This window comes from Dermacentor albipictus, chromosome 7 (assembly GCF_038994185.2).
Source record: "Dermacentor albipictus isolate Rhodes 1998 colony chromosome 7, USDA_Dalb.pri_finalv2, whole genome shotgun sequence".
In the NCBI taxonomy this organism is placed as follows: Eukaryota; Metazoa; Arthropoda; class Arachnida; order Ixodida; family Ixodidae; genus Dermacentor; species Dermacentor albipictus.
This window is the reverse complement of record NC_091827.1, coordinates 7,894,993-7,921,575: the sequence shown is the minus strand read 5'-3', so window position 1 is coordinate 7,921,575 and position 26,583 is coordinate 7,894,993. Positions and strand designations below refer to the sequence as shown.

The 26,583-nt window shown below is 46.4% G+C and overlaps 1 protein-coding gene across 5 annotated transcripts in view; it reads right to left on the bottom strand.

The window, feature by feature from the left end:
- Positions 1–9,434: 9,434 nt before the first annotated feature.
- Reph (Regulator of eph expression) overlaps positions 9,435–26,583 on the bottom strand; it is a 154,524-nt gene continuing 137,375 nt past the window's right edge. For all 5 annotated transcript variants that reach the window (XM_065449835.2, XM_065449836.2, XM_065449839.2 and 2 more), the window contains one exon: positions 9,435–11,570. In XM_065449835.2, coding sequence (XP_065305907.2) covers positions 11,550–11,570 — 21 coding nt within the window. In that variant the 3' untranslated portion in view covers positions 9,435–11,549. The remainder of the gene's footprint in view (positions 11,571–26,583) is intronic.

The following is a 26,583-nucleotide window of genomic DNA, read 5'->3' as shown; positions in this document are numbered from 1 at the left end:
TCTGCCTTCTCTGAAATATCGCTGGACTATAGCCTTACCTTTTTTCTCATAAAGCACAATTTACATAAACCAGCTTATTCATCGGGGAAATAGGCGGAAACACTTGTTTTACCCGTGAAAGTTGTGTACGTGATGGTGCAGCGCTTTATAGAGAAGTGAGTGCATATGCCTTTTCTAAAACTTCACTATAGCCTTACTAATTTTTCTCACAAAAGTTTGCGAAATCATCTTTTTCATTGCACAAATAGGCGAAAACACATGTTTTAGCTGTAAGAGTTATGTAAGTGACGGCGCAGCGTTTTGCAGAGAAGTGAATGGATCTGCCTTTTCTAAAACTTCATATATAGCCTTAGCATTTTTTCTCACAAAACACAATTCGCGAGATCAGTATTTTCATCGCGGATGTAGGCGGCAACACTTGTGTTAGCCGTAAGAGTTATGTATGTGACGGCGCAGCGCCTTCAAGAGAAGTGAGAAAACTTGCCTTCTTTGTAATATCACCGAGCTATATATATATATATAGCCTTACCATTTTTTTCTCAGAAAGCACAATTTACTTAAATGAGCTTTTTCATCGCGGAAATAGGAGCAAACACTTGTTTTAGCCGTAAGATATATGTAGGTAAAGGCGCAGCGTTCTCCAGAGAAGTGAGTGGATCTGCATTTTTTAAAGCTTCACTATTGCGTTACCATTTTTCTCACAAAACACAATTGAAGAAATCAGCTTTTTCATCGTGGAAATAGGCGACAACACTCGTGTTAGCCGTAAGAGTTATGTATGTGACGGCGCTGCACTTTCCAGAGAATCGAGTGGATCTGCCGTTTCTAAAACTTCACTATAGCATTACCAATTTTCTCACAAAACAAAATTTACGAAATCAGCATTTTCATCGTGGACATTGGCGGAAGTACTTGCTTTAGCCGTAATAGTTATGTCTGTGATGGCACAGCGCTTTCCAGGGTCGTGAGTGGATCTGCCTCTCTAAAACTTCGCTAGGCTGTGCCCTTACCACTTTTCTCACAAAACACAATTTGCGAAATCAGCTTTTTCATCGCGGAAATAGGCGACAACACCTGTTTTAGCGGCGAGATTTATGTATGCGACTTCGATGCGTTTTCCAGAGAAGTGAGCGAATTTGCCTTCTCTAATGTTTCACTGGACTATAGCCTAACCATTTTGTCTCACAAAACAAAATTTGGAAATCAGCTTGCAGAAGGCAGCTGGGTCTGCCTTCTGCAAAACATCACTAGGCTATAGCCTTAGCATTCTATTTCAGAAAACAGAATATGCGAAATCAGCCTTTTTTAACGCGGAAATAAGCGGTAATAGTCGCTTTAGCCGTGAGAGTTGTGTATGTGACCGCGCAGCGTTTTCCAGAGAAGTGAATGGACCTGCCTTTTCTAAAACATCATCATCATCATCAGCAGCAGCAGCAGCAGCAGCAGCAGCAGCAGCAGCAGCAGCCTGGTTACGTCCACTGCAGGGCAAAGGCCTCTCCCATATTTCTCCAACTACCCCGGTCATGTACTAATTGTGGCCATGTTGTCCCTGCAAACTTCTTAATCTCATCCGCCCACCTAACTTTCTGCCGCCCCCTGCTACGCTTCCCTTCCCTTTGAATCCAGTCCGTAACCCTTAATGACCATCGGTTATCTTCCCTCCTCATTACATGTCCTGCCCATGCCCATTTCTTTTTCTTGATTTCAACTAAGATATCATTACCTTGCGTTTGTTCCCTCACCCAATCAGCTCTTTTCTTATCCCTTAACGTTACACCTATCATTCCCCTTTCCAGAACTCGTTGCGTCGTCCTCAATTTAAGTAGAACCCTTTTCGTAAGCCTCCAGGTTTCTGCCCCGTACGTGAGTACTGGTAAGACACAGCTGTTATAAACTTTTCTCTTGAGGGATACTGGCAACCTGCTGTTCATGATCTGAGAATGCCTGCCAAACGCACCCCAGCCCATTCTTATTCTTCTGATCACTTCCGTCTCATGATCCCGATCCGCCGTCACTACCTGCCCTAAGTAGATGTATTCCCTTACCACTTCCGATGCCTCGCTACCTATGTAAATCGTTGTTCTCTTCCGAGACTGTTGAACATTACTTTAGTTTTTAGTTTTCTGCAGATTAATTTTTAGACCCACTCTTCTGCCTTGCCTCGCCAGGTCAGTGAGCATGCATTGCAATCGGTCCACTAAGTTACTAAGCAAGGCAATATCATCAACGAATCGCCAGTTACTAAGGTATTCTCCATTAACTTTTATCCCCAATTCTTCCCAATCCAGGTCTCTGAATACCTCCTGTAAACACGCTGTGAATAGCATTGGAGAGATCGTATCTCCCTGCCTGACGCCTTTCTTTATTGGGATTTTGTTGCTTTCTTTATGGAGGACTACGGTGGCTGTGGAGCCGCTATAGATATCTTTCAGTATTTTCACATACGGCTCGTCTACACCCTGATTCCGCAATGCCTCCATGACTGCTGAGGTTTCGACAGAATAAAACGCTTTCTCGTAATCAATGAAAGCTATATATAGGGGTGGTTATATTCCGCACATTTCTCTATCACCTGATTGATAGTGTGAATATGATCTATTGTTAAGTAGCCTTTACGAAATCCTGCCTAGTCCTTTGCTTGACAGAAGTCTAAGGTGTTCCTGATTCTATTTGCGATTACCTTAGTAAATAGTTTGTACGCAACGGACAGTAAGCTGATGGGTCTAAAATTTCTCAAGTCTTTGGCTTCCCCTTTCTTATGGATTAGGATTATATTAGCGTTCTTCCAAGATTCCGGTACGCTCGAGGTCATGAGGCATTGCGTATACAGGGTGGCCAGTTTCTCTAGAACAATCTGTCCACCATCCTTCAACAAATCTGCTGTTACCTGATCCTCCCCAGCTGCCTTCCCCCTTTGCATATCTCCCAAGGCTTTCTTTACTTCTTCCGGCGTTACCTTTGGGGTTTCGAATTCCTCTAGACTATTCTCTCTTCCATTATCGTCGTGGGTGCCACTGGTACTGTATAAATCTCTATAGAACTCCTCAGCCACTTGAACTATCTCATCCATATTAGTAATGGTATTGCCGGCTTTGTCTCTTAACGCCTACATCTGATTGTTGCCAATTCCTAGTTTCTTTTTCACTGCTTTTAGGCTTCCTCCATTCCTGAGAGCGTGTTCAATTCTATCCACATTATACTTTCTTATGTCAGCTGTCTTACGCTTGTTGATTATCTTCGAAAGTCCTGCCAGTTCTATTCTAGCTGTAGGGTTAGAGGCTTTCATACATTGGCGTTTCTTGATCAGATCTTTCGTCTCCTGCGATAGCTTACTGGTATCCTGTCTAACGGAGTTACCACCGACTTCTATTGCACACTCCTTAGTGATGCCCACAAGATTGTCGTTCATTGCTTCAACACTAAGGTCCTCTTCCTGAGTTAAAGCCGAATACCTGTTCTGTAGCTTGATCTGGAATTCCTCTATTTTCCCTCTTACCGCTAACTCATTAATCGGCTTCTTATGTACCAGTTTCTTCCGTTCCCTCCAAGGTCTAGGCTAATTCGAGTTCTTACCATCTTATGGTCACTGCAGCACACCTTGCTGAGCACGTCCACATCTTGTATGATGCCAGGGTTAGCGCAGAGTATGAAGTCTATTTCATTTCTAGTCTCGCCGTTCGGGCTCCTCCACGTCCACTTTCGGCTATACAGCTTGCGGAAGAAGGTATTCATTATCCGCATATTAATTTGTTCCGCCAACTCTACTAATAACTCTCCCCTGCTATTCCTAGTGCCTATGCCATATTCCCCCACTGCCTTCTCTCCAGCCTGCTTCTTGCCTACCTTCGCATTGAAGTCGCCCATCAGTATAGTGTATTTTGTTTTGACTTTACCCATCGCCGATTCCATGTCTTCATAGAAGCTTTCGACTTTCTGGTCATCATGACTGGATCTAGGGGCGCAGACCTGTACAACCTTGATTTTGTACCTCTTATTAAGTTTCAGAACAAGACCTGCCACCCTCTCGTTCATGCTATAGAATTCCCGTATGTTACCAGCTATATTCTTATTAATCAGGAATCCGACACCTAGTTCTCGTCTCTCCGTTAAACAACGTTACCACAGGACGTGCCGGCTTTTTAGCACTGTATATGCTTCTTTTGGCCTCCTAACTTCACTGAGCCCTATTATATCCCATTTACTGCCTTCTAATTCCTCCAAAAGCACTGCTAGACTCGCCTCACTAGATAACGTTCTAGCATTAAACGTTGCCAGGTTCATATTCCAGTGGCGGCCTGTTCGGAGCCAGGGATCCTTAGCAGCCTCTGCTGTTTCGCAGGTCTGACCGCCGCCGTGGTCAGTTGCTTCGCAGCTGCTGGGGACTGAGGGCCGGGGTTTGATTGTTGTATTCACACGAGGTTGCGGCCAAGTACTGCACCAGGGTGGCCAATCCTGCTCTGGTGAGGGAGTGCGTTGCCGGTTCTGGTCACCGCGATCAGGTCACACTCCAGGCCTGTTTATGCAATTATATCAACACGCGGATTTTTAAAAAAAGATCCGGTGGAAAATTGCGCGGCACCGGGATTCCAACCACGGACCTCTTGCACGCGAGGCGGGTGTTCTACCTCTACTTCACTATAGCCTTACCAATTTTTCTCACCACACCCAACCCACCGTGGTCGCTCAGTGGCTATGGTGTTCGGCTGCTGAGCACGAGGTCGCGGGATCGAAACCCGGCCACGGCGGCCGCATTTCGATGTGGGCGAAATTTGAGAACACTCGTATACTTAGATTCAGGTGCACGTTAAAGAACCCCAGGTGGTCGAAATTCCCAGAGCCCTCCACTACGGCGTGCCTCATAATCAGAAAACAGTTTTGGCACGTAAAATCCCATAAATTAACTTAAATTTTATCAAAACACAATTTGTGAATCGCGGAAATAGGCGCAAACACTTGTTTTAACCGTAATAGTTATCTATGTGACGGCGCAGCGTTTTGCAGAGAAGTGATTGGATATGCCTTTTGTAAAACTTGATATACCCTTAGAAATTTTTCTCGCAAAACACAATTTGCGAAAACAGCATTTTCATCGTGGACATAGGCGGCAGCACTAGCGTTAGCAGTAAGAGTTTTGTATGTGATGGCGCAGCGTTTTTCAAAGAAGTGAGTGTATGCCTTTTCTAAAACTTCACTATAGCCTAATAAATTTTTCTCGCAAAGCACAATTTGCGAAGTCAGCTTTTTCATCGGGGAAATAGGCGGAAGAACTTCTTTTAGCCGTAAGAGTTGTGTATGTGACGGCGCAGCGTTTTCCGCAGAAGTTAGTGGGATATGCCTTTTCTAAAGCTTCAGTACAGCCTTACCAATTTTTCCCGCAAAACAAAATTTGCGAAATCAGCTTTTTCATCGCGGAAGTAGACGGCAACACTTGTTATAGCCATAGGAGTTACGTATGTGACGGTGCAGCGCTTCCCAGAGAATTGAGTGGATCTCTCTTCTCTAAAACTTACGGACTGGATTCCAAAGGAAGGGAAGCGTAGCAGGGGCCGGCAGAAAGTTAGGTGGGCGGATGAGATTAAGAAGTTTGCAGGGACGACATGGCCACAATTAGTACATGACCGGGGTTGTTGGGGAAGTATGAGAGAGGCCTTTGCCCTGCAGTGGGCGTAACCAGGCCGCTGCTGCTGCTGCTGATGATGATGATATATGTGACGGTGCAGCGCTTTCCAGAGAAGTGAGTGGATCTGCCTTGTCTAAAGCTTCACTAGGCCCTATTTTTTCTCGCAAAACACAATTGCCAAAATCAGCTTTTTCATCGCTGAAATATGCGGAAACACTTGTTTTAGCCGTAAGAGTTATGTAAGTGACGGCGCAGCATTTTGCAGAGAAGTGATTGGATCTGCCTTTTGTAAAACTTCATATACCCTTAGCAATTTTTCTGGCAGAACACAATTGCCAAAATCAGCCTTTTCATCGCGGAAATATGCGGAAATACTTGCTTTAACCACCAGAGTTATGTATCTGATGGCGCAGCGCTTTCCAGAGACATGAGTGGATCTGCCTTCTGTAAACTTTCACTAGACTATGCCCTTACCATTTCTCCTCACAAAACACAATTTGCGAAATCAGCTTTTTCATAGCGGGAATAGGAGGCAGCATTTGTTTTGGCCGTAAGTGTTATGTATGTGACCGCGCAGCGCGTTCCAGAGAAGTGAGAGGATCTACCTTTTTTAAAGTTTCACTAGGCTGACGATTTTCTTTTTCGTAAAACACAATTGGCCAAATCTGATTTCTTCGCCTAAATAGGCGGCAACAGTTGTTCACGTGAAGCCCGTGCCCTGTACACCGTGCCTGGCACGGTGTACTTGGATGGCACGTGCGTCGTATTGTGTGATATCAGATTTCATCGTATTATCACTGTTATCCAGGTTTCGCGCAGTGGAAGACCTGTCTAATGTGTAAAAACTTTTTAAATTCTCTCGCCGATTCCATGTCAACTCACCATGCATGCATAGGTTTTGCCATGAATCACGGAATGGCAGAGAGATAGAATCACGTAAGGAAGCTATCGTTGACTTTTGCAGCCATCTTCAGCAGTCTCTGCTATGTTTTTTTTAACCAATATCTGTATTCTCTAGAGCTTTACTAGCCACTGTACACAGGTTCCCAAGAGTGACCTTACACACTGGAACTTGCGGATCTCGAACTTTTTCGCTGGTGCTTTGATTCATTTGCCGGACTACCAAATCAACGTGGGGCTCATGTCAAGTGACATGCACTGCGAGGCCATTGGTGCAGTTTCTTTAGTTGAGCTCAATTGTGCTTCTAGGCAGTCAGATAAATTACATTTCGACGAAAGTCGTGGGTTGTCATTTCTTCAACACTGTCAAGTTCGCTACATGTCTGGCTCAAGAAAGGAATCGGGAACCTTGCCCGCCACCATTTCAGAAGGCTCATCTTGTGGCTCTGGAAGGGTAGTCTGTCCCACGCACAGTTCACCACAGAAGTTTACGGAACACGGGTTCCACAAGAAACGTGAATTTCCCGTTTATCAAGGCTTACCGCTGTGTAGGTCGCAAACATTACTAAGTCTTGAACTTTGAATTGGAAGCTGGGTCCGTGCTTCGCGGGAACGCAGCTTCTGAGTAAATACTGTGTTCCGTATACTTTTGAGGCCGACTGTAACTGTTTTAAAATCAGAAGTCAATCTGCGACTGATAAGATCCCTAACAGGTACTTGTGGCGAGGTTCATGTGGAATGTCTGGTTCTGCGACGCCCACGAGAACACTTCAGCTGGGGCCCAACAACGACGTGGCCTGTTCAAATACACGTAAAACGCAAAAGCACTTTTCTGAGATAACCCCCTAGATCGATTTTAATGAAATTTTTGCACTTGAGAGACAAAGTTAAATTCTAGTGATTGCTAAAAGTGGAAGTTCAATTTAGGGCCTGAATTTTGTGGAAAAGGATTTCAAAAATTCGAAAATAGATGCAGGAAGCTTATAAATTAACAGCTCTGCATCAAGAACAGATATCTCGGTTCTGTAAACGGCATCGATGAGATTATTTAAAGGGGACAAATTCGATATGTCAATTTATATCGTACATGACTTTGTTACGCCGCTTACAAGGGTTCTGTAAAAGCTGTATTTCCATATTACTGAAATTCTTTATATTCATATGTAACACATCAATTTTCTCCGCTTTAGATGTACTATCAGATGCAGTTCACACAACTGCAATATAATTTTTCCTTGCCGAGTAAACTTGATGGTTTCGTTTTCTGAAAATTTTAGATTTTTGCGAATTTTTAATGAAAGATTGACGGCTTCAATCGAAAATTCGAAACTAGCATCACTAGATTTTAAGGTTTTTTTTTTCAATGCAACAAACCTTGTCAAGTTTGGGGGACTGGTTGCCGAGAAAAACGAATTCTCCTTGTTTTATGTATTTAGATAGGAGAACCCAAGCTAAAGCTTCCTCTTCAGAGAACTTTAGCCAAAGATAACTCAGATACTCCAAGTGCATACCGGAGACAAATGAGCTCCTATGGTGACAGCCCCACCGATATGTATGAATTGTGCTGCATTTAAGAGGGAAGATCGAATGTCCCAACTGGAGCCTCAATTTAGGGTCTGAACTTTCCTTTCTTTACAGAATTTTATTGAAGTCCATAAGTTTCGATAGAGGCTGTAGCAGCATGTCTAAAGCTTCGTAATACCTGGAGCAAAACAATACCTCACTGTTCTCTGCGTTGCTGTACTGAAACGTCTTAATATTGCAAACTCACATGCAATCATTGCCCTGTATCTCCAAGCTTGTGACAAGGCATGTGTTGAAAATGTGTTAAAGGTAAAATGGAGCGACATTTTGGGTCCCGAAAAAAAGGAACCTAGTTTCAGTGTAGATGTAGAACAACCTCGGTGCAAAATTTGACGTCTGAAATACGAGTACAAGCTTCTGGCAAAGCTCACGCATGTCGACATTTTGACACCGAGACTGCAAGAAAAAATAATAAAGTTTCCGCCATTACCGCTTGCCGAGAGTGACGCGTGACTCAAAACGCGCGTCCCCTCGGCATGACCTTCGATACTATGCGCAGTTCGTGGCGTGTTGCAAAATCTGGTAGGCGATGTGCTGGAACTTATAGGCGCTAATGATCAGCTACACGCGTCGTCTGCTAAGGTGCCGCTTAAATGCTGCTAATAAGTAAATAACACTGCCACCAGCCCTGCAGCTTTGCCAATGTTGCTTCACTTTTGTGTCCTCCAACAAAGACTGTTTGAGGACACAAATGTCCTTCCAAGACAAGAATGCCAAGCAACCCGACAAATAATTGAGGCACTTCACATTAAAAGATTAGGAGGGACTTGTGTAAGCCAGGCATCAGTATCAGTCGCAAAGCGAATTCTAATATCTCCTCAGCACGTGCATCAGTATGAAGCAGTGCCTTTATTGTTCGGTTTTCGTGGCTTCTGTTATGTTTATCTGTTAACTGATAGTCTCTAAAATATGTCATGTTCGTTTGCTACGGTTTTTGCATTCACATATATATGTTGATCGTTTGAATAAATGCTGAGAGCTCGCGCTCATCCTGTCTTCTAGGCTTCGTCTGTGTCCTTTTCGCGCTACAAACCAATATGTTACTGTACGAACTTGCCCAACTCCACTATTTCCCTTTTCTGTATACTTGTCTACAGTGGCATATAATATATGGAAACAAAACAGTGGCCCTACTAATAACGCCTTGCTGTAACGCTGGCACGTCTGTGTTATGACGTTAGACGACTTAGGTGCAGAGGCAATGGCCTGCATGTAGGCTTCACAATATGTCATGCACAATGACAAGCAAATTGCCGTGCTGCCAGCACGCATGACGACAGACGATTGCTCCTGAAAGGGCGTTGACCAAGAAGCAGACAAGGACACCTGGTCATGTTTCTCAGACATTTAATGCCTCACAAAAGAGTGGGAAGGGGGGTTAAAGTGGCTGGTGATGCAATACATGGGGGATAGGTCGTTTCCCACATATACTGAAGTATAATACATGCTGTTCCTTCCATGTGTGTATATATAGCGATTTATTTATAGTATTTATATTGATAGACAAAAAATTAATGTCCACACCAGGTAGTCTCGCAATCTTTTTTTTTTCTTTCGAGAAACAACTTGTGCTTGGTAGCGGCTCTTTTTTTTTGTTTCTTTTAAGTCAAAAGTAAAGACATACACACAGGACTTGATCCCCGTACCATTCAGGGACCGATCAGGCAAGAATCTACAGCTCCATGACACATTCTATCTCGCTTTTCTTTGGCCGAAAGAAACCTAAGCATACTAAACACGTTCCGGACCATGATCCTCCAGCTCGTGGCCGTCACAACTCTTGGTCCGCACGCTGGCAACAGAGACGGTGTCACTTTCAACCTCACGCACATCTTCTGCGTCCAAACACTCGGTGTATCCTTCAATCTTTTTTTTAAACCCCGCTAGTTTTGAGGATTGTGCCAGGCAGAGAGCAGCCTTGCCTTGGCAACGGAGGCATCCTGAGTTTCGAAGGCAAGAAAAGGTACATATTGAAGTCAAACTCTCTCTCTCTCTCTCCAAGAGCAAGAAAGTGCCCCACTCCAAGCGCTTGAAGTGGGACTGAAAGGCCAAGCATCCGTCACACTGCGGAAAAAGGCTTTTTTTCTTTTGTCACTGACGTCACAAAACGTACCAACAGAAAAATAGACATGATCAAAGAACGAACAGCGTCTACACACTTGCTAAGGCGACTCTCTTTCCAGACCGGAACGATGGAGGCGGCAAAACACTGCCAGCCATTCTAGTCAGCCCGGAATAAAACAGCCCATAGTGGCGGTTTGTCTCCAAGGTGTGGGGGGAAGGGGGAAAGAGGTCAATGAATAACCAAGCTTAGCCTAACGAGCCTACAACAACAAAAAATACGAAGGCAACACGAAGGCAACAAAAGAATACGGTGTAGGAGAGGAATACGGTGGACAACGGCACCCGGTGAGACAAAAGAAATGAAATTTAGGGAAGAGGGGGATCAAACGGGGAAGGGGATTCCCTAGTACGTCCTAGTGACGAGTCTCACATAGACGACCCAATGACTCCTTTCTCAGCATCCACCTTAGTGGACTCGAATTACAACTGTCTCTGCCCAGAGCACGTCTAGGCCTCCGGTCTCAAGCAATGACACCCAGCGGTCCTGCTAAAGCCAGATGGGAACAGTTTGCAAAACACGCCTCGCCTGTAGATGACGTCATCGCACTCCTAGCAGAGGCCTCGCTCTGATGTTTATCTCTGCAACTTCGCCATCTCCCACCATACTCGGGCTCCTGTATGTCACAGTGGCACGCACACATCTTGTGGACCTTTCCTTCTCCGCATTTCTCTTTTCTCCATGGTACGCCAGGAGGGCACCTCTCAACTGATGTCTTCTTCATCGTCATCAACACTCTCAAACATCATTTTAGCTTACACAAAGCAAGAGGAGAAGGCAGAATGGAAGGTTGAGAGAAAAAAAATTATGAACGAAGCTTCATTCACATCAACGTTTGAGAAAGATATGAGACATCAGAGAAAAACTGGATAGACAGTGAATAAAAGGAAAACGGCAACAACAACAATAACAAGAAACCAAGAGAGAGAAACAAAAACAAACATGGGTTTGCACTTTGTTGAAGTCCTTAGTAAAAAATTGTCCTAAGCTTTGTCTTTTTGTCGTCACTGTTTGCGTGCGTGTTTTTATGTGTGTGTGTGTGCACTTGTGTCCCGTGGTCGAACCGGCACTGGCTTCTTCCATGTTGATATCCCGGAGGGTCTCGAAGATCGCGACCTTCCTTGTCGTATTTAGCTTTTTCTTCCCGTTTTCTTCCTTTTCTTCTTTCCAGCTTCCTTCAAAATGTGTAACTTGTGCGTCCACACAAACACTTTCACATTTAACACAGTCTACACTTGTCTTCTGGCTTAATGGCTTCTCCCAAGCTCTCTGTCATGCTGCTTTGGTAAGATGCACGTCGGTCGTTCCTGGCTCCAGAGGTTCTCACAACAACTTCACCCTAATCTGTTGGAAGAAAAAAGAGAAAAACAAGGGTTTAGCACACTGAGCATCCATCGTTGCGTTTAACAGCGACAATTCAGTGCACAGAGATCGAACTTGGCAAAAATTTGGGAACCACCATTGCAAATCAGTACGCGTGTGGGTGAAATACAGCCTTGGTGAAAAATTATTTCCTAAGTGCCTAGAAGCGTTATATTTAGAAGCTCTACTTTACTTTGCGAGTGCCTTATTCAAGCACACGTGAAATGCACAAATAGTCTCGTGAATTTCAGAAAGTAAAATCCTGCCAGCTACCGGTAGCAAACTGTGATTTCACAAAATTGTCGCTAAAGTAAATAAATTACTGAAAACACAACTTTACGTAACACACGCAACTCCATTACAGATACGGGTATCGCGGGTTTCGTAAACTGCTTCGTTTATAGAGTCTAGAACTGACAAACACGTACTGGCGTCATTCCACGTGAAATCATACAGCTTTCTTTCTCGAAAGTCATATATATATATAGAAGCCACATATTTGTTGAAGTTCGAAACTCCTTCTCCACGCTTGCTTTTCTTCCCAAAAGTTTTCTACCATACTGGCGATAATTTATTGTTCTTGCCCAGCTGAGCTAGAAGGCACCAATCAACATTCTCTTTTTCTCAAAGGCACATTGCATGATGTCAGACATTCAGATAGTGTGTATGCTAGAGAATGACGTGATATGACTGGCAGCAGTAAATGGCTTAAAATCTGAAGTTCGGTCGGTCAATGTAGGTGTCAATTTTAGGGTCCATCCTCTTTAATATTTTTATTAACGATTTAGTAAACATCGATGCTGATACGCGTTACGTAATCTATGCTGATGACACTACGTTATTCTTTTCATGTAACCACCCTGCCGAATTGATTATAATAGCTAATGGAGTTTTTAATAAACTATACACGTGGTCATTTGACAACGGTTTGACTATTAATTCGCAAAAAACTAAGGCGGTGTTATTTCGCACTAAGAACACGCAAATTACTATAGAGGAAGATTTGCTAATTAAGAATTCTAAAATTGAACTTGTACACTCGGTAAAATCGCTAGGTGTATTTTTTGACGTTGCAGACGTGGCAGAGCCATATAGATTTTCTTGCTAGTAAGCTTTCACAAATCACTGCATTTTTTATTCCTTGAACTAGTTCCTCGCTCTGTTAAGTGCTTGCTATATAATTCACTTTTTCTCAGCCATTTTAATTATTGTTGTTTTGTCTGGGCTACCACTTCTGACACAAATATCAACAGGCTGTACATACTGCAAAAGAAGGCTCTTCGAGCTATTTGTAATAAACCATGCGATTTCCCTTCAGCTTATTTATTTCATAAACTTAACACACCGAAAGTACAGGCCCCTTTAAAGTATCGTTTAGTGCTTGCGTATAAAAATGAACACAAAAAGAACATAAGCTACATTACTTTTATGGCTAACTTAAAGCTACACGAAACTCCATGCAGCACAAGAAAGCCAGAGTACTGGCACGTACCAAAATGGCGCACATACTATGGATCACAAATGCTGTGCTCCAGGCTACCTCGGTTATTAAACGATCTTATTGTTAATAAAATTGATATTGCAACTTGTTCTCCTCCTGCTATTCTTGATTTTTCCTCTCATATGTGAGTTGTACAATGCCTTTATGCGTTTGAAGTGCAGTGAGATTTTGTTTTTTTGATTGCTTACTCACATCTTGCTTTTGTTGTCTTTTTTTTTTCTTCCTCGCCTGATTTTGCGATGCGTATGCATGATATATTGTAGTGCTTGAATATGTAAGTACTTGGGAAAACTATTTCCGCTCTGCTGCTCCCTTCTTTTTTTTTTGTATTAAGGGTATTTGGGGCTGGTCAAGCTGCTAGGAGCAGCTTTTTTCCCCACTTTACCCCCGCGAAGCTGTATTTAGTTTTTGTGGAAGTAAAGCATACATACAATACATACAAAATATCCACTTTTTCAAATAACTGACCCCTTCAAGCGCCTTTGGCACCGGCAAAAGCGACTAAAATGGCAAAGCTTGAATTTTTTCTCGGAACGCAGGAAAATCCAGAAGGTACAAGTTAAATGTAGAATGGTAGCGCGGTTGACATAGTATCGGTGAAAAATATTTGAAGCTTTGAAGGTTCAGCAGACCGCCTGAAAGAAAGCTCAAACTTTTTGCAATAAGCTTCGTGGCATGCAACAACAGCTAATAATCAGCATCGCTGAGACACAAGCACTTCAAAGCTTTACATAACAAGTAGGGTATATCTTAAAGGTAAATTTTTTTAACGCTTTCCGGTCAAGCACGAAAAAAAGAAAAAAAAAAGGGTATGGACATGCATATGACTAACAGCGTACGACGTTTTGCGATGCAGCTCAAAAAAAGCTAGCGACGAACTGCGGCAATAAGTACGAAAAATACGAAAATGGAGGTGGCACACACTAACGTCATCGGCGTCGTCGCTTGGCCCCGAAAAAAAAAAAAGTAAGCATCGTTTGATGACTCAAACAGCACTCGAGACATGAAAGATGCCTTTATGGAGTGCTCCGATTAGTTGAGAACTTCTGGGGCTCTTTCAGGTCCACTTGGTGCTAACGTAGACGGGCGTTTTCACGTCCTGCCCCCAGGGGAATGTGACCGCTAAGGGATGGGCAACCAAATCGGGGACCTTGCGCTCAGCAGTAACGCGGCAGATTGAAGTTGGTCAGAGTACACAGGTAAGTACAGCGCCTCAACAACCAACGCCTCTATAACGAAATGACTTGTATAACGAAAGAATAATTACGTCCCGGTTTATATTGCGAGCTGTGCGGTGCCTGTAGAATGACCTGTAGAACGAATGATATCGGATGCCCCAAGCGCTACGCTATAAAGGCGTTCGACTGTATACAGCGAACTTTAGCGCAGCTAGAACTGCGGGTCCCCATCCCGAGTCACTTCCGGCCCACTATTACCGCTCGTTAAAAACACGCTCGCTCGGCCATTCCAGCGCTGCTTTGGCGCGTTTCTTTTTTCTCTTCGCAAAGCGTACTCGCGCCTTGGCCAAGGGCGTCCGTGCTTTCTTGACCTTCTGGGCTTGCGCTTGATCGCCCCTTCGTGGGCCGGCCTGTCAAGCTTCGAGGTCTCACGCGCGAAGCCGTTCGTCCCCGCCGCCGAAGGCTTTGCGTAACCGGCGCAGAATACGAAACTGAGCGGTGGTGGGAGGTTCAGGAGATAAGCAGGCCTCCGCAAAAAAAAAAAAAAAACGCGCACTGCACGGGAGTACGGGGCGCACAATCGCAGCCACAGACCATTTGCTAAAGCTACGAAGGCGACGACGTTTTCTGGCGCCATACACTCTTGAGCAAAATTACACCCTTTTGCCACACAACGATAATCGTCATCTGTCTTGTCCGCATTTCCTTTCTTTAACGCGGCGAGCCCGGTACTTTCCAGTAACGAACGGCATGCGCGTTATCAGCATGACATAGCACTCCCGACAGGAAAGTAGCGGGCGCGGAATTTTCAAGAAAGGAAACGCAAGCAAGGTAGATGACGATTATTGTTGTGTGGCAGAGATACACCCCAAATGGTGTAACTTTGCCTAAGAGTGTAGAGGTTACTACACAAAATACTAGAGCGAGCGTCCGCCCAACAAGGAGGCAGGCGGCCCACAGGCAACATTAAATCAGCGTTGCGTGTGCCTACTCCTGTCCGTATGGTTTTTCTCGTGCTGCACCCGCAGTCATGATGCACCAACAAGCCCATCTTTTCACAACAACAGTACGAGCGATGCTACAATTTTCACGACACAGGACTAATGTCAAGACAATCTATTGTTTTGACGACTAGCATCATCGAACCAATACTGTCGTTTTCCGTCCCTGTTTCATTCCCTCTTTCGCCAGTGCAGAATAGCAGATCGGAGCACGCAATATCGGACCGACCTCCATGTCTTGCTACCAATACATTCTGCTGCTACTTACTACATGCAACACTAACACGTGTGCCCAAGGGATCAGCTGCATCTATGGCAGTTTAGCCAGCCCGGGTTTGCAATGATTTGCAGCGTATACGGATTTGCCTAAACTTCGCCATTCTGGCTATAACCGACTTTGCGAGTAGTTATAAAAACACTGCGTTATAAACACAAAACAGTTATTTATAAGTTATAAAGTTATAAAAACACAAAACACTGCGTTATAAGAACGCCGTTTTGCAGTCATTATATATGTACGAACACACCAATTCCTTAGTCATTATTCATTGGAAATCTAGAATGATATGCGTGAATACCGGCTGTCTGAACTAAACGCCGTCAAGAAAGGGGAAAGAAATAGGGGGGGGGGAAGGGGGGCGACGCTTTCGCCGGTCATCTCCAGTCGTACGCTGTAAGGCCATCTTCAAACAAGAAGGCATTAAGTAAGGCTAGTTTACGTTCGACTTTGCGAACAGAGCAATCGATTTCAACCGCTGCGGTGGCAACTTATACCGCTGTCGACAGCAAGTATATTCAGCTGAATTGAACTGCTCAACATTCCCACACTGAACAGTCACACGATTTGCAGTGAAGTTCCTTCGTGAAGGAGGGAGCGTAACAGGGCGCAATCATTTCAGGTTAATGATCAAGGAATTAATTTACGTTTCCTGCGAATTCCTCGTCCGTAGGCCTCTTACATGGTCACCCATACCCTTTCTCAGAAAGGCCAGGCCATAAACTAAAAAGGAGGAGGAAAATACGCACAAGCGCCCAAAATACTCTCGCCATCACCTTGGTCGCTCGACGCCACCACCCTACAGCGTTGCGCCTGCCTATAACGTGCCGAAGCTACAGGACACGTTTGAGCTTCACTGCAAAATATTGATGGCCCACCGACAGATGTCATTTATTGTGGCCCAGATTGAAACGCCGCACTATGCACAACGAACGAACGAACGAACGAACGAACGAACGAACGAACGAACGAACGACACACACACACACACACACACACACACACACACACACACACACACACACACACACACACACACACACACACACACACACACACACACAAATAAAAGGCGGGTGACAATAGCGATTGTCAAAATGGCGACGCAGATATTGAAGGGAGAGCAGGTAGTAAAGAGGGGACCCCCAAACATCCGTCCGAAGACTCGACGCCGCACATACGCACATTCCCAAGCCGCCGCTGCAGCGCAGAGCAGCAATAGGAGCGTGCAGCGCTGCTGTTGCGGGCACACGTACCGGTTTTATTGTTACGGCGTGTCCGGCCGCTTTGCCGGCGCTCATTAAGTCGTAACCGCTCGGCCGAGCCGGCTCGGAAAGATGGAGCGCGTCCGACGCGCGCTATTCTTCGCTGCGCCGCGCCATGGCCGGCACGCACGATAGCACGCTCTCTTATGGATGGCTGTTCTTTTGCTTCGCAGCCACTACGCGCACGCAAGCGCGAGAGATGACGCGTCCAGCCCCTAACTGCATACACACAGCCGCGTTACGGCAGCTCGCGTATTTCGCTCACTTTTTCGGCTTTCGAGCCGTGGCGTTTGTTTTGCCGCGCGGTCTGCAGACCGGAGGACGCGCGTAAGCGCACAGCGTGGTTCCCGCTTGCTGAGCGCGAGAGAAGAAAGAAAACAGGACGAGACAGCAACAGCCCGCCGCTACCAGTAAAGTGCGCGCATACGATATGCTGAACGGCTGCGAAATCTAACACCACCCATCCGTCACTTTTCGGTTTTCAAACAAATGATGACAATAATATACGACGCGACCGGTCGGTACCTTAACAATCTAGATTAAGCTACTTTTCTGTTAGGGTCTCCTTGGTAACATTTTCATCGTTCATGCAAGTATTCATTATGCTATTGAAGAAAAAGCGATCACAAACTGCGGACAAACCAACCAAGTGTGTCATCCCACTCAGGAAGCATTACACGAAAATCCAGGAGTCGGCGTCGAACGCATGCAATGCTTTCATTGGGGACGAAATCCAAGAACGGCCTTGTGCCGTGCATTGGGGACACGTTAAATATCCTCTGGTGGTGAAAATTAATCCAAATTCCTCCAATTACGGCATGCTTCAGTCATGGAGTGGTATCTTGCATAGGGCAGCAAAACACAAAGAGGAACGACAGACGGACACAAATGATAACTATCAACAACGTTGTTGATAGTTATCGTTGAAAGTTATTGATAAAACGTTGCTGATAACGCCGCCTTCGTGCCTGAATCAAATTCGTTTTGTGACGTAAAACTCCACAATTCAATTCGAACGCGTGAAATATGCGTAAGCCTAAGAGGAAGGAGCGCGGAGTCGGACAACCGATTCGGAGCAAAATGTATATGTGTGTGTGTGTGTGTGTGTGTGTGTGTGTGTGTGTGTGTGTGTGTGTGTGTGTGTGTGTGTGTGTGTGTGTGTGTGTGTGTGTGTGTGTGTGTGTGTGTTAACGCAATAAAGGACGGAAGGAAGGAAGACTAAAAAGGAGAAATACTCGCAAACCGGTCACGTCGAGGAAGTTTGCCTATCTGTAGAAGACAACAAAAATACGAATAAAATTGAAGGACGGAAGAGAAAAATGTTAGAGGAGGATGAGCGGGACCATTATGCAGGCAGCGAAGCGCCGTGGGAAGCCAGCGCCGTACACTTTCCCTGCGGAGAATTTCCGCGCGCACTCAGTACGCGGTGGTGCCACCAGATGGCGATACGTCTCGAGGCGGCGGCGCACTGGGACCGATTTCCTTGCAGCAGAAAGGTCCTCGAGAGGAACAAACATCCAAGCCAATCCAGGACGAATCGGCGCGTCATCCGCGTAAGGAAACAAGCAGAGTGAAATCGATTCCAACGAAATGTACTATTTCGCGCCCAGGCGTCAAAAAGCATATATCTACAGAAGAAGCCTTCTTGAATACAGACGGGCTCCGCGGGAAAGGTGCCGACTTTCACTGCTAGAAAAAAACCGAAAGGGTCAGGATTGGAAGAACGAAGACGGCGATGTATACAAAGTGTGTTCATCGCTGCTGTGCTGACGCCCCCCCCCCCCCCCTTTTTTTTAGACCACAACTCAGCACATGTGCGCTCAAGCTGACCGTAGATTAAAAGGCAAGTGTTGCTAAAAAGACGAAATTAGGAGACAGCTACCCACCCCCTTCAAGTTACATTCGAAAGTCAGAAGTGCCGTCTTTCTCGTTACACAATCACAGAAACGATTTCAATGCAGGAATGGCAAATCTTGCCGAGAGCGGAGGCTTGAGGTAAAACGATAAAATACGAGAAAGCTTAGGACAGGCGGCGACGCCGCACATTAAGTTTCCGCAACAGCCACACGTGGATTCCTTAATTTCCACAACACCTCCTCAGTCTTAGTTAACTGTCTATAAACAGCAATAATAAAGCTTGCATTCTGTAGGAATAGAGGACTTATTTGAGAAACTTTCGACAACTTTTCTCCGCGCAGGAGCGGCCGAAGTTTGAGCATATGATTTCGAATCCACACGGATGCACTTTCTCAATCCGAACCGGTTTCATTATAGAGAAACGCACTTATGCAAACATGGAATGGAAGGCAGCCAGATGTCCACAAGCCAGGAAATGTGGCCGAGGTTTCATTTTTGGAGCAGAGCCACCACACAGACTTGGCTAGACTTGGCAACTAATAAGAAAAAAGAGTGGGGGGGGGGGGCTCTTTTCTTTTCTTTAACAATTGCTCGGTCATGTAACGATCGTAAGGTAGGTTAACCTTCACGGATGTTTAAGGGGAATAAAGAAATTCGTCTCTTATTTCGATAAGATCACTGCTAGCGTTGCGCTTTGAAAAAAACGAATTGTTTTTTCTTTCGAAGAAAGCTGATAGCTAGGGGGTTGCATTTGAAAGCAGTAACTTTGTTCGTAACACCCTAGAATGGTTTTAAATCAGGTTTCAAAATACAAGCCCCATTAAGTTCAGCCCAGAGGGCGGAACGCCTGAAGCTTTAAAACACGGAAAGACCACGCAAGGACTTCCCTGACCGTGGCTACTGCTGCTGCTGTCTCGATCACAGACAGGGCAACACTCGTATATGTACATAACAAATCGGCTTACATGTAGCCTCACCTTCCCTAACCCTACAGATGTACCGGTGGTCGGTGCTTTTCTCATCATATTAAAAAAAAAAGGACAAGGTAAAATGATACCAACGAATAAACGGCGCCATTTTGTGTATATTAGTGCTTCAGACGCGCGCGCGCACGCACGCACGCACGCACGCACGCACGCACGCACGCACGCACGCACGCACGCACGCACGCACGCACGCACGCACGCGAAGATCAGCACAAATGTGTTGCCGTCTCTCCAATTCTTGGAAATATGACCACAAAATACAAACGCGGTAGCCCAGCAACTAGTGGTAATGCAGATTTTTGGCGAGGTTCTGCGAATAAGTTGCCCCGTTTTCTCGTTTTTCACTGTGTAGCTGGTTATAACGGAAGACTCCTTTACCGTGCAGCTTTGACTCGGGATCGAATAGATAGATACCACAAACGAGGCAAGTGCGCGCACTAATAAATTAAAGGCTCGCGGCATCCATAGAATTACAACATTCATTACAGGGAATTCTGGCGCCGAGATCATTCAGCCGTTGTTGGATCTGGAGGACAATCCCAATTGCTGTCCTCCAGATTTTGGACCTTGCCGCTGAGTGCGGGAGTTGGCCGAGGTTGACGAGGACTTTGAGATGAAAACTGGAGGTTTATTTAAATTATTTACAGTGAGAGTACAAAGAAATTAACAGTCATAAAGTCATTCCGGGCCGGCAGCAACTCGGACGCTGCGGCCCGTGGCAAGAAGCTCGAAAGAGATGAATGAAGGAATGCTCTCTTGCTGCTCCCGGTCTCTGGCTTTTAACCCCTTCGGTGTCTCGAAGTCACGTCACGTTCGGCTAATCGGCGAGCCCGCTCAGATGGCGTCATTTTCGGCCAATGGTAGGCGCCCGTGCGAATGTAAGTCACATTCGGCTCAGAGGGTCGCTCCTTGGGCTCCAATTGTCCGAGGGTTTACTTGTCAGAGGTATTGCCTTCCTGGTCTGTCACCGCCGTCACAAAGGCGGACTGCTCCCAGGACTTCACAGTGCATTACGGCAGTCGTTGCCTCGCGGCTTGCAAGCGCCGTCACAATAGGCGGATGGGGGAGGAGACGGTTTGTCTTCGAGCGACCTTTCAGAGCTGCAAAGCAGCTTTGCTCGGAACCCAAGTTACCTGGAACCATGCCAGGCTCCCGCTACACTTTCGGGAAGAGGCAAGCGGTGGGACAATAGCTCCACATGTGGCGCACGAGGTAGGTGACGCCAACTTGTTTCGACGTGCGGCGCCTCGGGAACGTGGTAGACGTGCTTCTGCGTTCCTTAATTAGGCGTGAAGCGATTCGATGTGGTCTGGTGAACTCAAAGGAGGCTCAGGAAAAGGTCCCGTATCTAAGACCGTGCACTTGTGCAAGGGTGGGTCGTACATGGATTTTGTCCAACCTTCGCGCTTGGTCCCGGCTTCAAACGTTCTTGCGGCGTCATTAACTACGATTTATTTTTCTAAATATTTCCGAGCAATCAGTTTTACCACAGTTTCCTAAACATCGCCAGGTAGAAATTTCTGCACACATATACCTAATCACAGCGAATGTTTGCATATCTAACGAAATTTATATTTCGAAAGCATAAGTTTCCCAAGTCACAAAGCCATTTGAGACCAGAAGGGCGAATTTTAAGCAGATCCATATAATAATACCCATAATTTCAAAGCTGGCTGAACCAGCACACTTGCACAGCTCACATTTACACTAGCGCCAACATTCACTTTGGTAGCTTTTGTAGGAAACTGCAGGCATCGTCTAGCCGCAGCAGCCAGTTCTTATGTCTCTTGCTGTCCGAAAATGCTTCAGTGCTAGATGAGATACGCGCGTCGTAGTCATCGGCGTAGCACCTCGCGGAATCGTCGTGACGTCTCTCGAAGACGCCGACGGAAACCTTTGGCATAAGTCGGCTGGAGGTCACGCTTGACTTTTGGCGCACGCGCCTAGAATGAAAACAATCCCGAACGAGGTCGACCACAGTTTTTGGTCGTACACGCTTCGCCGAGCACGTTTGTCCATTCTGATGCTTCGTGCTTGACATTTACTATGCCATACAAGACGGGCAAGTTAGGCGCGCTCGCAGCCTTGGAAAGCGCGCGCATCGGTGTCAACAAGTATCAATCTGCAGCTTCATCCGAATGCTACCCAGACAGGTCGAGCTCGTCGCGCCGACGAAATGCTTTAAATGTGACGCCGCACGCCCGTTGCAACACTCCCGTACTCGAGACAGACATGGCCGTGGGATAGATACGCAAATGGTGAATTCGCGACGCGCTTTTCAACTAACGTAGCGATTGTAGCCTTCAACGCTGACTGCGTAATCAGAAAGTGGCTCCGCGTTGCGCAATAGAAGCACTCCCGAGAGAATAGTTTGACCTTCACTAAACTGCCCTTCTGCAATACCACAGCGAGATGCTTAGCAGGCCGGAAATTCCGCCACAACGAAAGGCCGGTGGTGGCGACGCCACCTGCTCGTGTCCAGTTAATTATTGTTTATCGCTAAAGATGGACTACACCACATTCGCCAAAAGCCGAAGGCTAAAGTTGGCAAGCTTGAAGGACTTCAGGGTCATAAATACGAAAAAATACAGTGAAGTCTGCAACATCACGTACCTTCTATACGTGACGTCACGTACCTTCTGTGCGAAATTCGAAAAAAGGACCTTCATTGTCTAAATGATCAACCGATTACTGCGAAATTAGCAAAGTTAGTATAAACTGATTTAGTGTTTTTCGATAGTGACCACTGAATGTTCTTTAGAGGTATTAACGCTTTAAATATACATCGAAGGCAATGAAAGGTACCACCACAGAATTTGAAGTGTTCAATATTTGGGGATTCTTTAGGTGCGTTCGCAGCGCGTTTCTGTTCCGCCTAAGTGGCAACGCAGCTGGGATCTGATCCGAATCACCCGCTTAATAAAAACTGCTGAGTATACTGAAACGATACCAGCTATACCAACTTGTGGCTGTCAGTTCGAAACCGGCTGGTCACGTATCTTCGACGGAATGCCACACACCTCCGCCTCCAACATCCCAGCTGTTCGTTTGTCTGGTGTCCAAACAATGTAGACGATTGTGGTGAACTCCAACATTTGCTCCGACTTCACGTGCGACATTGCCTCGGTTTCACGTTCCATTGCGTAATTCAATAGCGCCCAATTAAAACGCTCTCCGCTGCTGCGTTATCGTGGCTATAACGCAGCTGAAAGCCCCGCACCCAATGCACAGGCCCATATTGGCAATAACCAACGCGTTTTTCGCCAACTGTGTTTTTTTGCGGTTGCTTAAAGATGCACACTGGGCCCGCATGGTTGATTGCTGGTTGCTGCTTGATTACTGTTAAGGTCAATGAACTGTATTATGCAGAAGATTATAATTGAGATATGGCATAAAGATCCGCAGACTATTTTTACGAATAAATGTACGCCCAGTACAATAAATGTACTGCACCAGTCACTTCTATCCGTCATATGCGAATGTTCCCTTAAACAGCAGACCGTAAGGTGCAATCCGTGAGCAAACGTACACGGGCCCCAGGCTGCCCGAACTAACAGAATTAATTCGTAATGCAGACGGACAATCCGAATTTGACGAGTGCACCGGAAAGTTCACAATGTTAAGTTCGGCTGCTGTCCTCAATTCCACGCTACATTTAGAGGTGAAAAAGAAAAACTGCCTTATCGCGAGATGCCTGGTCCGCAATCTCCAGGGGAGTGCAAACCATTAGTCAAACTTTTCAACACGACCTTCAAATCTGTCCGTGCCATTCCGGATATCAAGCACTTTTCGTAACATGCACCACATCCACCATTCGCTGTCGGCAAAGTGTTTATTTAAACTGAATATAAAAACAAAGGCAAAAAAACCCGATGCATGTCCCCGCAAGAGTTTCGAAAAGGGGACGAAACGCGCAGGGCGCGTGCACACGCACACACACACATCGGTCGACAAAGAACGAACAAAGGAGGCTCGCAAGGTCCCTGGCCCCTGCTGCATGCCAGCCAGCCAACAACGAGAGAGCGAAGACGAGGACGGTTGGCAAGAAAGACGACGTCTCTTCAAGCACGTTGCAGGGCAACATGTCATCGCGGCCGGCAAGCCAAGAGCAAAAAATAACCGTAGAGGCGCACAAAGAACGCTCGAGCGACGCGAAGGAGGAGGAAAGAGATGGAAGGCGACGCGGATGGTAGCGGAGAGTCCCGGCGGCCCCATTAATATCGCGCGCCACCGTCGTTCCTTCGCGAGGCATCATCGCCGCGGCGGCGACAGTGGAAGAAGCACCGCTCCCAGTTTGTCCTCGTTTGCTGGGACGACAACGTCCAACAATTGACAAGCCCACAAGCACGTAGAAACAGCAGAAGCGGCGGCTGTAGGAGCACGCCGATGTCATGGTGGGCGACACGCGCCGGCACAGACGACGATGATGAGGAGGAGGAAGACGAAATAGACGTTGTCGTCCTCGCGGTACCAAAAATCCCATCCCCTTTCGACAAACACAGGCGACAGGAATTCGCTCGTCGGCCGCTCCTGTCCCTTCTGCAGCGAGGGAAGGAGGCAGGTTCATATTCGCGATGAGAGAGAGGGACAAAGCTCGCGCCTCCAAGAAAGAGACTCCTTCGGCCGGGATACTCTCCCACTCATGTGAATGTCAACTTGTTCTTTCTTTTCGCCTACGCTGTATTATGTATTTGTTTCGCTCCGTTCGCGCCTACATCTGCATCGGCCGTTGTAGCGAACAACGTGCCGAGTCAAAGGCCTCAGGAGACTCGTGCAGCAGCGCTCACCACGCGGGGTAGCTACGAATTTGGCGCAGCCGCGCTCGACAGAACAAAAGTATTACGCACAGGGCGAGAGGGCGGCACAGGCGGTCGTGCAGTTTTACACTGCCGGTTGCTTCCACGCAGCCTCGTCAAATGCGAGATTGCAGAACAGTGAATCGTGCAAAGACCATACAAACCGCGAACTATGCGCGCTGACGCAAGTCCACAACTTGGCTACGATGGCCACAACACAATAGGCGCCGCTGTCTCTGCTCCCAAGACCTCCCCTTGCCGTTCTCACTCCCACAAGTATCAAACGTCGGCTTGGCTCTCGTGACATCGCTGCGTCCACGCGTCAGTGTGCCTGTACATGCCTTAGTACTTCGGTATAGATTTAAAAAGGTGTAGCGACGAACAAACATTGCATGAGATTACACATTGCACAGTATGAGAATGAAGAAAAATGTACGCATCGTATATATAGTTGTGTAGCATGTAATTAACCGCTTCACTAATGATTCATTTCACAAGAATTCCAAGATGTGTGTCACATGTGCAAATTGCTTTTACTTTCATTCCAGCTGGATTGATTCACAATAGAGGGGTAGTAGATTAAACAAAATAAAATGAAAAATACAAGCGATACAACTCCCTCATGCCGAATAACACTGGGATCCAAAAACACCCGCACACACTGCTGTACAGAAACTCGGAAAAGCTGACGCATGCTCGCACGAGCACACGCGTCCCCGCTGCCAGCAGCAGAAGCCTTCGTAGCAGCGCGGCATGAAATATCGCGCGCGCACATTCCTGCCCTTATCCGCTTCGGCGAAGGTCGAACACTCAAGCCGACGGTGACAAACGGCGCAAGCGTACACAGCGCGGGAACTCGGGTGTTCCCGACTCCGCTGACGAGAAACGCCCGCATTGCTGGCTTCCACATGTAGGTATACGTAGGTGCGCGAGGGACACCCCTCTCGCGCGCTGTAGTAAGAAACAACAAACAAACAGCAGCAGCAGCGCATGCATATGGGAGTGAGCGACACCTGTGCGCACGCGTACAGTATGTACGCATTAGCGTACCCGAGCTGTGCGTCGCGCAACCTCTGCGCCACTGGTACGGGCACCGTACAACAGACCTTGCAAGCGAGAACAAATGCTGCCGCCAAAGAGAAAGAAAAAAGACAAGAAAGAAGAACAGAAAAGCAACAACTAACACGCCTGCCGGGCATCCTCATTACCTAAACTCGCAGCCGGTAGAGAATCACAGTGCTTGCCGGCACGGAACCATCGCAAGAGCGTTGCGTTCTTGACGCAATTTCGCAGCAGCAGCTGCGAATCGCGTATGCTGGGCCTTTCCTCTCTTTGTGCTTTCGTCTTCAGGTAGCCCTGGCAAGCATTTCGATACGAAGCTATCGCTACCGAATAACTATTTCATTTAGTTAAAGTAATCTCGTTATTCGCTCCCACATTTTATTCGTTTTCAGGAACCTGCAAACATAGCAGCAGAGTGAAGGATGGTTGGTTCATTGGTTGGTCAGCGAAAGTTTACAATATCTGCTACAAGTGAGGTTGTGGCAGCAGAAGAAATATCGTTTAATTGGATGTTAAGGGTGTTGGTTAGCCTCTCAGAAGGCACGTTGTAAATTTTCAAGCAAGAGTGTTCCGTTCAACGTTGAAGCACCGGCAGGACTAAATAAAATATTGCGCACTACTAATTGCCTGACAAAATATTATAAGGCGAGAAACGTCTATAACTCTCGAGAGAACAGAATGACAAAGGAACTTTTTTGCCAGTGCGACCCTCTACCACTGATCCGTTTCTCGCGAATCAATGCTTTCATCTCATTATCAGTTCATGAGTCACTTCGATTGCCGCAGCCTTCCCGATCCCGCCTTTCCCCACTTTCTCTTCGGCAACACAAACTTCCCTATGGCGCCGTCGAGACGTCTCCCGGTCGCCTTCGAAGAGGGTTTTGGCAGGTGTACCGAGAGAGAGCGAGATAGAGATGCTAAAGCCGCTTCGCCTGCTCACAAAACGCAACCATGGCGCCAAAGCGCCATGGTTGCGCTTTGGTGCCATGGTGCAGGGACTGGTGCAGGGATGAGAAATAATGGACAAAAGAAAGGTGTTTGTTTGCGTGCAAGGGTGCGGAATGAGGGAAGG